Raw genomic sequence first — 12829 nt, 5'->3', positions numbered from 1 at the left:
CTAACAAACTATATATATTATGTGGCCTGAATGTCCCAGTTTTAGCTGGTTTATTACTTTAGTGCATTTTTGTACTGTCCTGTCTCCAAGGGGCTCGAAACAGTGTACAAAGCAGTTTCCATTTTATACACCCAACAACCCTGACATGTAGATTAGGTTAAGAGAGAATTGACCCAAGATCACCCAGCAAGCTTTGTGGTACGATGGGTCTCCTAAATTTTGGATGTCTCAGATTCTGGTTTGACACACTGACTACTACACCATGATGGCTGCCTAAATTTTGATTAGAATGTTTCTAAATTAATTGTGAAGCTAATGGCATTGTGTAACAATGGGTGGCATATGGAAGGAACCCCACAAAGATATGCTGGACCTTGGTGATTAAGGGAAATGATCACCAATACTTCAAATGGAAAAGCTCTATTCTCTCTATTGGACTACTGTGTTAATTTCCAATGCAAGCAAAATGATGCTCAAAATTCTACAGCAAAGACTCTTACCATATATGTAACGAGAAATGCCATATGTTCAAGCTGGGCTTAGAAAAGAAAGAGGCACCAGAGATCACATTGCAAATTTACGATGGCTAATGGAACATACCAGGGAATTTCAGAAGAAAATCAGCCTATGTTTTATGGACTACAGCAAAGCTTTTGACTGTACAGCAAAGATTTTTGATCATGAAAAGCTTCAGAGAGTTTTAAAAGAAATGGGGGTGTTACGACATCTGATTGTTTTGATGTGAAACCTGCATTCTGGACAAGAGGCTACTGTCAGGACAGAATATGGGGAAACAGAAAGGTTTCCTATTCGCAAGTGTGTCAGACAAGGATGCATATTATCTCCCTACCTGTTCAATCTCTATGCAGAGTATATCATAAGGAAAGATGGATTATATCTAGAAGGTGGAATGAAAATTGGTGGAAAGAATTTGAGATATGCAGATGACACCACATTACTGGGAGGAAATGGTGAAGACTTGAAACGACTACTGCTGAAGGTTAAAGGAAAAAGTGCCAAAGCAGGATTACAGTTGAACATCAAGAAGACAATAGTAATGACTACTGAGGAATTACACAATTTTAAAGTTGACAATGAGGAAATTGAAATTGTTCAAGATTTCCTATTCCTTAGCTCAATCATCAACCAAAAGGGAGACTGTAATGAAGAAATCAGAAGAAGATTGAGACTTAGAAAGCAGCTGTGAGGGAGCTAGAGAAGATCCTAGAAAAGAGCCAGTTTGGTGTAGCGGTTAGAGTGGCGGGATTCTAATCTGGAGAACCGGGTATGATTCCCCACTCCTCCACTTGTAGCCAGTTGGGTGACCTTGGTTCAGTCACAGCTTCTAGGAGCTCTCTCAGCCTCACTTACCTCACAGGGTGATTGTTGGGGGTATGATAATAACATACTTTGTAAATCGTTCTGAGTGGGTGTTAAGTTGTCCTGAAGGGCAGGATATAAATCGAATGTTGTTGTTGTTATTAAAGATAAAGATATCTCTCTGGGAACCAAGATCAAGATAATCCACACTATAGTATTCCTCATTACTATGTATGGATGTGAAAGTTAGACAGTGAAGAAAGCTGACAGGAAGAAAATTGGTTCATTTGAAATGTGGTGCAGGAGGAGAGTTTTGCAGATACCATGAACAGCCAAAAAAACAAATAAGTGGGTACTAGATCAAATCAAGCCTGAATTCTTCCTAGAAGCTAAAATGACAAAACTGAGGCTTTCATACTTTGGTCACATCATGAGAAGATAAGATTCTCTGGAAAAGTCAATAATGCTAGGAAAAGTGGAAGGTAATAGGAAAAAAGGAAGACCTTGAACGAGATGGCTTGACTCAATAAAAGAAGCCATGTCCTCCAGTTTGTAGGATCTGAGCAAGTCTGTTAATGATAGGATGTTATGGAGGTCTTTCCTTCATAGGGTTGCCATAGGTCGGAGACAACTTGACGGCACATAACACACTTACATTGTACATGGCATAACAACTTCCCATCTCCAATAGCAACTTTTGTGTCTTACCTATATCTCCATTGAGTCATCACAGCAGTTCATTTGTTTCTTACGCTTGCACAATCCCAACTTCTATAAGAGCACACATATTTATCCTAGTACACATCTAAGGAACATAGTAAAGGTACCTGTATACTGAAGATCTTGAGACTCAGTTGTATGAATAGTAGAACGTCAGAGGTGAAATAAGATGACAGAAAAGGTAAGACAGTGTTTGAGAAAGTGATATCTGATAAGTGATGGTGGCTTGTATTTTATGTATGTTATGGGAAAACTTCTTTTAAATTTGACAGATTTTAAAAAATTATTAATTTTGCTCTATTTACTGACATTAATTAAAAATAGGAAATCTTGCTCTGTTCTTAATACATTTCAAAATATATTTTTTAATCAGGTGATAAACAAGAATTCCAGATGGCCTCTTCTGGTCAGGATAATATCATTAAGATATGGCTTGTTTCATCTGCTGATCCCATAGGTAAGTATAATCAAACAAACAAACCAAAACCCCAAGTCTATAACAGCTAATCTTCAAGCTGCTATACTTTTTAGCTATCGGCTGATATTGAAATAGTTGCCAGTATTTTCTCTTACAATGGAGACTCTTCTATGCAAATAGGAAGAAAGGGTACAACCATACTGATATGGAACAACAAAAAGATGCATTCTCATGAACAAGAACTATGCCTGTCAATAAAGCAGTTCATTAGTAAATGTAGTATGTAAACTAAACTACAGGGTACCATTTCTGTTGCTCCATACGCTGTGTGGATAACCTGCATCTATCAAACTTGTTTTATTTGTATTAAAGGCAAATTTTGTATGTCCTGTAAACATGCAACTAGAATTTATTGGTGGGTTTTTGAAAATAGGATTGTTATTTAGTATTAAGATTGAGCACTTTAGCACTATTGCACTTTCTGGAAAAATATGTTTAAAAATACTTCTATAAATTCTTGAATGTGTAGTTTGATTTGTTATACCACCTGGAGGTTGGCAACCACAGTTGTTTGCCCTTTGGACATAAGGATTTTTACACTCATAATTTTTACTGGAATTGCATAACTGAATATTATGTATTTAACAGAATTTAAAATACAAGAACTGTGGAAATAAGCATTTTCCCCAAAGAAATTAATAGTAAAAAGTCAAAGCAAAATTCTGCTTTAGTATCTGCTCTTGAGTCCTTTTGGTACTCTGTCTACGGGTATCTTTAAATCATTCCAATTACCTGCTATAACAAAAAAATGTTTCTGGGATGTAAATTTACATTCTTTTGAACTCTTCTTCCTTATTGTAGATATCTATGATCTCCTCTTCTAGATTTCTGCTAGCATTTTCCATGATGTATGTTCAGGATCAGAGTGCCAAAACAGCATACATGTATGCTTCCCATATTGCTTTTTCATTTTTCAGCTTCAAAGGGCTGTTGGGAGTTATTTTGTGTCAATTGGGATGGGGGAAAGAAGATTGTCTTCAAAGGTCAATAAAAGGCTGCCTTTAATTTTTAAATTAGAAGAAAAGGCAAAGAGTAGCAAATATTTGGCTTGTATTCAAATATGCTAATGCTGTCAGTTTATTCAGAACTTTTAAAATTAAATGTTACGTTTATTTTTTTAAATATATAGGCATTGAATTAAAATGTAAATGTACATTAAGTGGACATACTGCTCCAGTTCTGGCTTGTGCTTTTTCCTCTGATGGACAAACAGTAGTTTCTGGGTAAGAGTCTTCAACTTTATTTATGTGGTTTACTTTTTACAGTTGTTCTGTTTATTTGAGCATATAGTTTCCTCTGTTTTTGTATGATTGTATTTTTCTATGATTTAAATTTATTCTAAATTTGTAAAGAATAGGTTTATACAAGTAAGGACCTGTGAAAATTGCAGAGGAGGGGCATCCATCCTTCCTCCCTAGATGGAGAAGGAAAACTCTCCAGACAGAGAAGGAAAGCAGACAAGACTCTTGTTTTTTGGGAGGGGTTTAAACCCCCAAAATATTTTTTTTGTTTTCAATTTGCAGGACTAGCTGTTCAGTGTGTCCCCAATCTATAGATTTAAATATCCACGGATGTGGGGCACACTTGACTATTAGAATAGATGATATGCTATCATGATAGGTGAACTGTGGATCTAAATAAGATATTATGGGAGTTTCAGTGGAATCCTTGAATGCATCTCATGTTATGTGTAGCACCTACAATATGAGTCAATACAAAAATAAAAGCCAGTTTGTTTTTGGAGCCAGTTTGGTATAGTGGTTAAGAGCATAAGACTCTAATCTGGAGAACCAGGTTTGATTCCCCACTCCTCCACTTGAAGCTAGTTGGGCGACCTTGGGCTAGTCACAGCTTCTAGGAGCTCTCTCAGCCCCACCCACCTTACAAGGTGTTTCGTTGTGGGGATAATAACATACTTTGTAAACTGCTCTGAGTGGATGTTAAGTTGTCCTTAAGGGCAGTATGTAAATTGAATGTTGTTGTTGTTAAAAGAATATGCTTGTTTATATGCGTCGTCCATTTTTCTCTTAAACTGCAACTCAAGGCGCAACTACACATGTTTTTAGGTGAGTTGAGTTGGAGTCCCCAGATGTTGACTCAGTTTTCCTGCAGTCACACAGCAGCTATGGGGAAAGGCATTTTTAAAGTCCCCAGGAGCTTAATTCTGCTTGGAACTGTGGTGTGTGGTGGGGAAGGGGTCCTGCTTTCCTTGTCTTGACCTGAAACCGGAAGCTGCATGTGCTTGGTATATACTCCATGTGGAGCTCTAAAGTTATGCACATAACTCCCTGTAGGTGCTGTTTCAGCTTGCGAAAATGATGTGCTGGGGAAGGCAGGAGCCTGTTCACCCACACTGTAGTTCCAAGCAGAATTGAGCTTCTATGTTCTATAAAATTACTTTCCCCTGCAGCTGCTGTTTAACTGCAGGGAAAGCAAGTCAGGTCCAGGGAACCCCAACCTGACTCGCCAAAAACGTAATGTATAGTTTGGTCCTCGATCTGCCACGGACCCATTTTCTTAGACTTTTTGAAAGGTGTATAAGGTACAGTAGACATGAACACATTCTATGCCTCTCAAGAACTAAATTTTCCTGTTTGACTTGCATGGAAAAATGTATAGGAAGTCTTGAGTTAGCTTCTTTCAGGGAAATTAGTCACATCTACAAATGATAGGATAGACCTCTCTTGTAGCTTCACGTATGAGATGCCTTTTCAGAATATCTTGTAATAGAACATTTAACAGTGTCATGCGAAGTGGAGGCATACCATTCTTAGCACATTGATTTCAGTAGACTTAGAAGGGTGTAATTTGCACTGTACATCACTTTTGGTGAATCAAAATCTTGGGAATAGATAGCTCTCGTTCCATTCCAGGTCAAATAAGGATCAGATTATTCACTAAATAAGACCAGTTGTCAGATTGCACCTAGGAAAAGTTACAAGAGACAGCCATTGAACACTGTTTTTCTGACTATTAGATTTTATGTCAGAACCTTAAAGAATTAATGTTGAGAACAATTTGTTTCTAATATAACTCCTTCCAGTTTTTAATTCTGTTGAATTTTTAAAACAGGGAGGGTTACTATGAAGTGAATAAATGTCTGATGCTGGTCTCTGAATCATTGTCTAACAGTAGTGTGATGAGTGTTGGTATCTTCATTGATAATGTTACATAGAGTTGAAAGCTGTATAGAAAACTGTTAATATCTCTGTTGCAAAACAGGTTTTGTCATATTTCTTGTAGTATTAACTTTTAATTTTATGTACCATTTAATTTATTTCTTATTAGATCTGTGGACAAAACTGTTGTTATTTTTGAAGCTGTGAGTATTTAACCATTTAAGAGATTAATCTTACTGTGCCAACTTTTCAGTATATTAAGGGAATTGGAGCAGTTTCATTCCATGTGGGGGGTACAGAACAGTATGGCTCTGCTGTGCTTGTGTTGCAATAAGATACTGGTATAACTTCTCCCACCAAAGCAGAGAGACAGGATTGGGCTGTTAAAATTTTCATTGTGAATTTTGAGATGAAGAGACTGCTGTGATTAAGTATTTAAAATAGGACCTCTCTATTTTCTTCTACATTTTATAGTCAGTGTAATAGACGTTGCTGGTGTATACTATGTCATAATCTTTATCATCAATATGTGATTTAAAGTTCTTTCATAATATACGACTAAACTCACCTAGAATTTCCATGAGTACAAAGCTGGGGAGGAGATTTTTGCCAATCTCCCTACAAGGGACCTCTGATTTGCCCCAGCTGTTCCTGTGAGTCCTCATACCCCAGAAGAAGCAGGGAGTGAGGTTGAGCTGCCATAGAGGTGGGAATTGGCAGAAATCACCCACTTACTTACATCTGTGGAAATTCTGGGTGGGATCCAAGCAAAGACAATTATCCAGACCATTTTGAATCAGCATAATGAATATGCTTGAATAACTTTTCAAAATTTTCATGGCTAAGGTTGTACACATGTATTAAGTTATTGTGACTGGTTGTTCTTACTCTGACAGGTTCAAAAACAAAGTAATCTCCTTGTTCCTTTGTCAGATCAGCTTCTTGAACCTGAGCACATGAAGCTGTCAGATAGAGTAAGATCATGGAAATGAAGGTCCATCCTGTGGCCACTGATGCCATTTCGGAAGCATTTGTAGTTCTTTTAAAATTGTTGCAAAGCCTCGATCCGGGAAGTGCATGCAGCACAGTGGCCCCAGGAGGTCTACCTTCTCTGCCTTATACCTTTCCAAAACAGGAGTGGGGGGTTGTATTGGCACTTGAAGGAGTGGGGAGAAGAAGAGCTCCTGGGACTGCTGCACACATGCTCCCGATTGGGGCCTTGCAGCAATTTAAACAGGTTCATGGAAGATACGTCTATCAGTGGCAATTAGCCATGATGGCTAATTCATTTATTTATTTGGACAACGGATATGCCACCTCTACAGAGACCTGTTAGAGGCAGCTAACAACTAAGATAATAAAACAAATTCGGTAAAACACAATAATTAAAAAACAAAGGCATTAAAACTCAGCTATGAAATAAAAGGCTGACACCATTAAAACAACCATTTTAAAAAAGATTGACACCATTAAAATAAGCCAGCATAAAATGCACACTGAACAACCTAAAATGGCATAGAAAAAATTATCCTAGGGCCAGAAGCAGACTACAAAACATTTAAAAGATAAATCCTTAAATTAAAATCCTGGGTAAAAAGGAATGTTTTAGCCTGGAAGAAAGTAAGGGACGCACCAGGCGAGCCTCATGGGGCATTCCAAAGCAAAATGGAACTTTGATCTACTAAGTTTATTTCTGAATACCACTTGCTTAGGGACAACACAGGTGGCATTTGGGTCACTGTGCCTCTACCTGTTGGACTTCTGCAACATCTTGTTGGTCACTATGGTAGAGCCAGCTTAGTATGTGACATCAGTGAAAAATGGAAGTGACTGCATGATGTGTGCGTGTGGGGGGCAGGCGGGGTATGTGTGCTCTAAGACTGTGGTTTCCAAACATTTTTAGGCCATTGTCCCCTTGGTTCTGTAAACTGGTCCCCAGTTTCCTGTACCCTACCTTATAAAAAGCATTATTGAGAATAGTGGTTTGTATAATGCACTAAGGAAGATAATAACAGTAAAATTCAATAAAATTCAGAACAGTAATAATTGATTGCACATTTATTCAAAATTCAATTAAAACCTTTAAGTTGAATTAAACTAAACTGGTCTAACTAGAGCTCTGGTGGTGCATGTACTAAAAATTCTGATAATAAGGGAAGCACCAGGTGAGCCTCATGGGGCATTCCAAAGCAAAATGGAACTTTGACCTACTCTGCACCATACAGAGGCAGAAATTTGAAGCAAAGAAGGTGTTTCACTCTAGGCTATAGCTTGGTCAGTGGTAAATAAGTGAACCTCCACCCTAGAGATCCCTCCACTGCCACCCTAGGGATCCCATCCCCTAGTGGGGGCAAGGAATCCACTATTCCCAGCCTCTGCCACCACTTACCTGGCCAGTGGCGGGGAAAGGCGAGAAGAATGGGCCCTGGAGGCCAGAAATCTCCTGGGCAAGCATGCAGTGGGCACTCTCCTGGCAGATGCCACAATACTTCCATAAGTGACGTCATTGCACCTGGCAGCAGGCATGCTCCCACACTTCACATGGGCCAATAGGCAGCTGCTAGAGCCTATGCTAGAGCCTCTGTTAATCTAATGTATAATATTTGCTAAATTTAATATAATTTATGTAATTGTATTTTATATATCATTGCTGGTATTGTATTTACTTCTGAACTGTTCTCTGACTGTAATAAATAGTTCATTCACCTGTCCACTTTCTAAAATCACTTGGTGGGCACCAAGAAAGGTGTCTATGGGTACCTCGGTGGCACCCACAGGCATCATGTTGGGATCCTTTCTCTAAACCGTGCTTAAAGCCAGATCTGAAGGAAAGATTAGTTGCCCTTCCCCATGCACTCTTATTTTTTTCAGAGCCCTCCCCCATATACACGCTGCAAAAATTTAGAGGTAGACACATATATAAATAAATAAATACTTGTGAATCCCTCTCCATATCGCATCTAATTTTACTCTTAAAGACTAAAAAATGATTGTGATCTAAGTTTTATGGTCCAAAGTGCATTTACAGTATTTATTCAAATGCAAGACCAAATCATCTTACATTTGCATACAAGTTACAGTTATGTCCAATAATAATAATTTCTTTTGTGTGTATAATATATTTAAGGGCGTTATCTTTCTTTTGAGTTCATAAGGATACATCTGAAGTTGACACCAAAGAGAATATTTTTTCTTAGGAATTTTTGCGAATTAAATCTTACATCTTTTGAAAATTATGCTTAAAGAAACTTCTTAAAATAATGACAAAGTCCTGTTATGTATCTTATTAAAGCAGAACATGAAAATATGCTTGTGAAGAGTAGCATCTAGTGGCCAAGTATGCTAAGCACAGGATTTTTTTATCATAAAGAATACAGCTCAATTCTCATGGTGTTTGTCATGATTTGCCTGAAGTATTCCATCTGAAATATTCCATACCTTAGTGCTACAAGCATAAGATGCATTCTGTTTCTGTGATTTTTGTTATATATTGTTCTCCTCTACAGCTGATATATTTGTGCTTTTTGATAATGTTCTTTGGACTAAAACTTTCAGTAAAAATTTAGATACTTGATTACAAGTCGAACTTTTGCTTGATGTAACAAATCAATTTTTATTGTTATTGGCAGAACACAGGGAACATCCTACACACTTTGACTCAGCATACCAGGTGTGATATTAGCATATTTTTTTCCATGATATTAGCTACGGGAACTTTTCATATGTGATCTGTATCTATCAAGTTGTTTTTATTTCTAGGTATGTTACAACTTGCGCCTTTGCACCCGATATTCCATTATTTGCTACAGGTTCTATGGATAAATGTGTGAACGTCTGGCAGTTTGAACCAAAACAATTTTATACTGGTTAGTACAGACAGATATTTGATTCATGCTTTTTAAATATTCATAATTTGTTAACTCCTTAGCATAAGATAAAAAGAATTATTTACTTATTGAATGCATTTGTGCCTTTCACTAAAAGTTCAAGACAGTTTCTATACAAAATAACAAATATGAAAGCTAGTGTGGTGTAGTGGATAGAGTGTCGGACTAGGATCTGAGAGAACCAGGTTCAAATCCCTCTCTGCCATGGAAACTCATTGGGTGGCTTTCAACCAGTCACTGTCCCTCAGTCTAACCTCACAGGGTTGTTGTGAGGATAAAATGGAGGGGAGAATTATGTGAGCCATCTTGGCTCCCCAGATTGGGAGTGTTTGATATGGGGCAAGGGGATCCATATTTAGATGTATGGAAATGTTCATTTATGCAAAACATTTATTTTATTTTAATTTAATTTAAAATTCTTTTTTTTTCATTTCCTCAGGAACTACATTAAGAGAGAGTCCAAACAAGTCCATTGAGAACTGGTCAGAAGAAGATGTTTCAATTTGGCTATGTAAACATGGTTTAAAAGACCTAGTTGAGATTTTCAAAAAGAATAACATTGATGGTAAAGAACTGCTGAGTCTTACAAAAGAGAGTTTAGCTGATGACTTAAAAATTGGTAAGACTGTTTAAAAGAAATTTTTGACATTTTAGTTTGTTCATATTTTGTTTTACTTTAGAATAGAGATGGGCACGAACAGAAAAAAAACGAACATGATGTTCGTTGTTCATTGCCATCCATGAACAGGGACTCACGAACAACCACGAACATGGCCCTGTTCACGAACATGTTCGTGGTTGGCTGTTTGTGGTGGCCAGCAGGCTCTCCTCCAACCATCATCAAAGTCAAGATCCCTACTGCACCACTCCCAGAAACCTGACCTGAGCAGGCACCAGGAAAGGTACCAATAATAAATAATAGCTTGGCCTCAGAGCCTGGCAGCAGCCCTGGAACTTGAAGGGGTAGATCCCTATCCCACCACACACCAAGAAAATTCAAGCTCCAATGCACTCTCTCTGTCAAAATGCTAACAGCAACTGTCTCTCTCCCTCTCCACTGTCTGCAAAGTCAGAGCGGGAACCCCCCTCCCCCCTGGTCTTTGCTCCCTTGTTGTAACAAATTTGGAGCTCCACACTTGGAAGGAAGACCTGCCTATCAAGCTAAATTGGGCTTAGATTTGGGTTTCCAGGGCAACAGCAGGAGTTCTGACAGAATTCAGGCAATCCCTGCCTAAGTTGCCAAGGGAATTGATTGCAGGTGCCAGACTGTCTGGCTTGACGAACAGCAAGGAACAGCAATGAACGAGACTTGCAACGACCACCTGTTCGTTTAGAATGGGGCCTCATGAACAGCTTGTTCGCGAACAGCAGATTGGGCTGTTTGTGGCTTTTTTTTTGTTCGTATTGCTGTTCGTGCCCATCTCTACTTTAGATATCGTTCTTGTAAAAAAAATTTAGATATACCAATGACAACACATATAGTCAGGAGTTTTCATGTTACAGTTTCACTTAAGCCTGGTCTACCAAAAATAAAAAGAATAAAGGGATGTTTATACTCAGTATAAAAGGGCACCATCACTGTTTAATCTTGTATTAAAAAATTTCACATTGGGAATCATTTGGAGTGTTTTGCTCCAAGTAGAGCAATTTGAGATTCTAGTTGTCATAGTATGAGCTGAAAACCATAAGCCCCAGACTACTTTGTAATTCACAGCCTAATGAAAAGATCTTTGGTGCTCTCACAGCTTTTGAAGCATTGTATACATTTTCAGAGAGATTGTTATCGTACTTAAAACATTTTAGGATGATTCAGTTAGTGGAATTACCTAGGTCTGTGACCTTGTATTTTTTCATTTTTGGTAGTGTTTGGTTTATTTCATTTTTTTAAACAACCAGATATCTGTTAGACATGTGTTGCATATTTATTTTTAAAAGTGTACTATGCTATTACTATAATCTATATTTTGTAAACTAGAAAATCCTGCCATGGGGCAGAGGGTCAGGTGTCTCTGTTCCGCAGTGCTGAGACTCAGCCCTTTTGAATTTGGTGTAAGTTCTGAAACTCTTCTGTGTGCCATTTTTGCTTCAGTGGAATTACAGTGGTGTAAACCTTTACATGTAACTTTTACAGCTTGAAACCCATAATAATTGCAGTTTAATCATTTTTTTTAAAGGGAAGTGCTTCTGTATGTGTTTCCCTAAAATATTCAAATAGGCTACATTTGCAACAGTTATCAGTTAAGACCAAGCAGATTATGCTGATGGTAAGCTTCTAGGAAAATTGAAAGCAGTGGGACTTAAGGCAGAGTTCCCAGCCGAATTGACCTCTTGCAAACACACAAATGCTTTGTGGAAAAATCAGCATAATAACTTGTTGCCCGAGTACTGGGACTTTTAATGATACCTCTGAGAACTAATTATAAGCTGTAAGTAAGAAAATAAAAGTACATTTGGCAGTGCTTGTCATAATGAGAGGAGTTATGTGATACAGTAGGTAAACAAAATATAAAATATTTTAGCTAGCATAAAATGCTGTCCTCCATAATTCTGACAAAGTTAACAGAATAGTTAATAAGCAGGCTATAAGTCTCTCTCTCCCTGCCACTTTTGGGGGATAATTACAATGCAAAGAGCATTCTGGGGAGATACAGATATGGGTTACAGACGTTTATTTGTCATGATGATTTTATATCCAATTGGGTGCCTAATTTAAGTCTAGAAATACTACCCCAAGCGTTGTTCTATTTTTATAAACATATAAATTTGCAAACTGTGGTAACTGGAGAGCAACACTTGTGCAAAACCACTGTACCATGGCAAACCATTGTCCTAATCAAATAGAGCAGAAAACTTGTTGCTCTGGTTATCCTCAAAAGACAGGACTAAAAGTTAAAGTGTATTTAGTGGGAGTGAGTTCCCTTTGAAATCTGTTCTTTTTTCTTCCTCAAATAAATTGAATGTGTCAAAGTCTCTCCAAACACCATCCATTCTTGTTTGATCCTTGCTTGTGTCAGGAGCCTCCCTCCATCCTATGCTGTACTTAGTTAGACAAGACAGAGGTTTTCTTCAGTATAAGGTACTGAAGTACCCCACCCCCACCAAAACCTAAACTGCTAAACTGAGTTTCTGTTGCACTCAAAGGACTCTGCCTACTGTATTTGACGTTCTGTAACATTAAAGGTTTCTCATGATATGCACCTGACTTTCTGCAGCTCTTTGGCATAGAACTGGGGGTAATGGTAGAGGTGCTGTGGCTTAGTGGTACAGCTATCTCTTTTGCATAGAAAAATTCCCAGGTTCAGTTC

At 37.9% G+C, this 12829-nt stretch overlaps 1 protein-coding gene across 2 annotated transcripts in view; it reads left to right on the top strand.

The window, feature by feature from the left end:
* Positions 1-12829, top strand: part of WDSUB1 (WD repeat, sterile alpha motif and U-box domain containing 1) — a 36448-nt gene that overhangs the window by 10962 nt on the left and 12657 nt on the right. For both annotated transcript variants that reach the window (XM_054970197.1, XM_054970198.1), the window contains 6 exons: positions 2414-2497; positions 3648-3741; positions 5807-5840; positions 9267-9307; positions 9397-9503; positions 9964-10143. In XM_054970197.1, the coding sequence (XP_054826172.1) occupies positions 2414-2497; positions 3648-3741; positions 5807-5840; positions 9267-9307; positions 9397-9503; positions 9964-10143 (540 nt within the window). The remainder of the gene's footprint in view (positions 1-2413; positions 2498-3647; positions 3742-5806; positions 5841-9266; positions 9308-9396; positions 9504-9963; positions 10144-12829) is intronic.

This window comes from Eublepharis macularius, chromosome 2 (genome assembly GCF_028583425.1).
Source record: "Eublepharis macularius isolate TG4126 chromosome 2, MPM_Emac_v1.0, whole genome shotgun sequence".
NCBI lineage: Eukaryota > Metazoa > Chordata > Lepidosauria > Squamata > Eublepharidae > Eublepharis > Eublepharis macularius.
The sequence above is the reverse complement of the archived record's forward strand: the minus strand, read 5'-3'. Positions and strand labels throughout refer to the sequence as shown.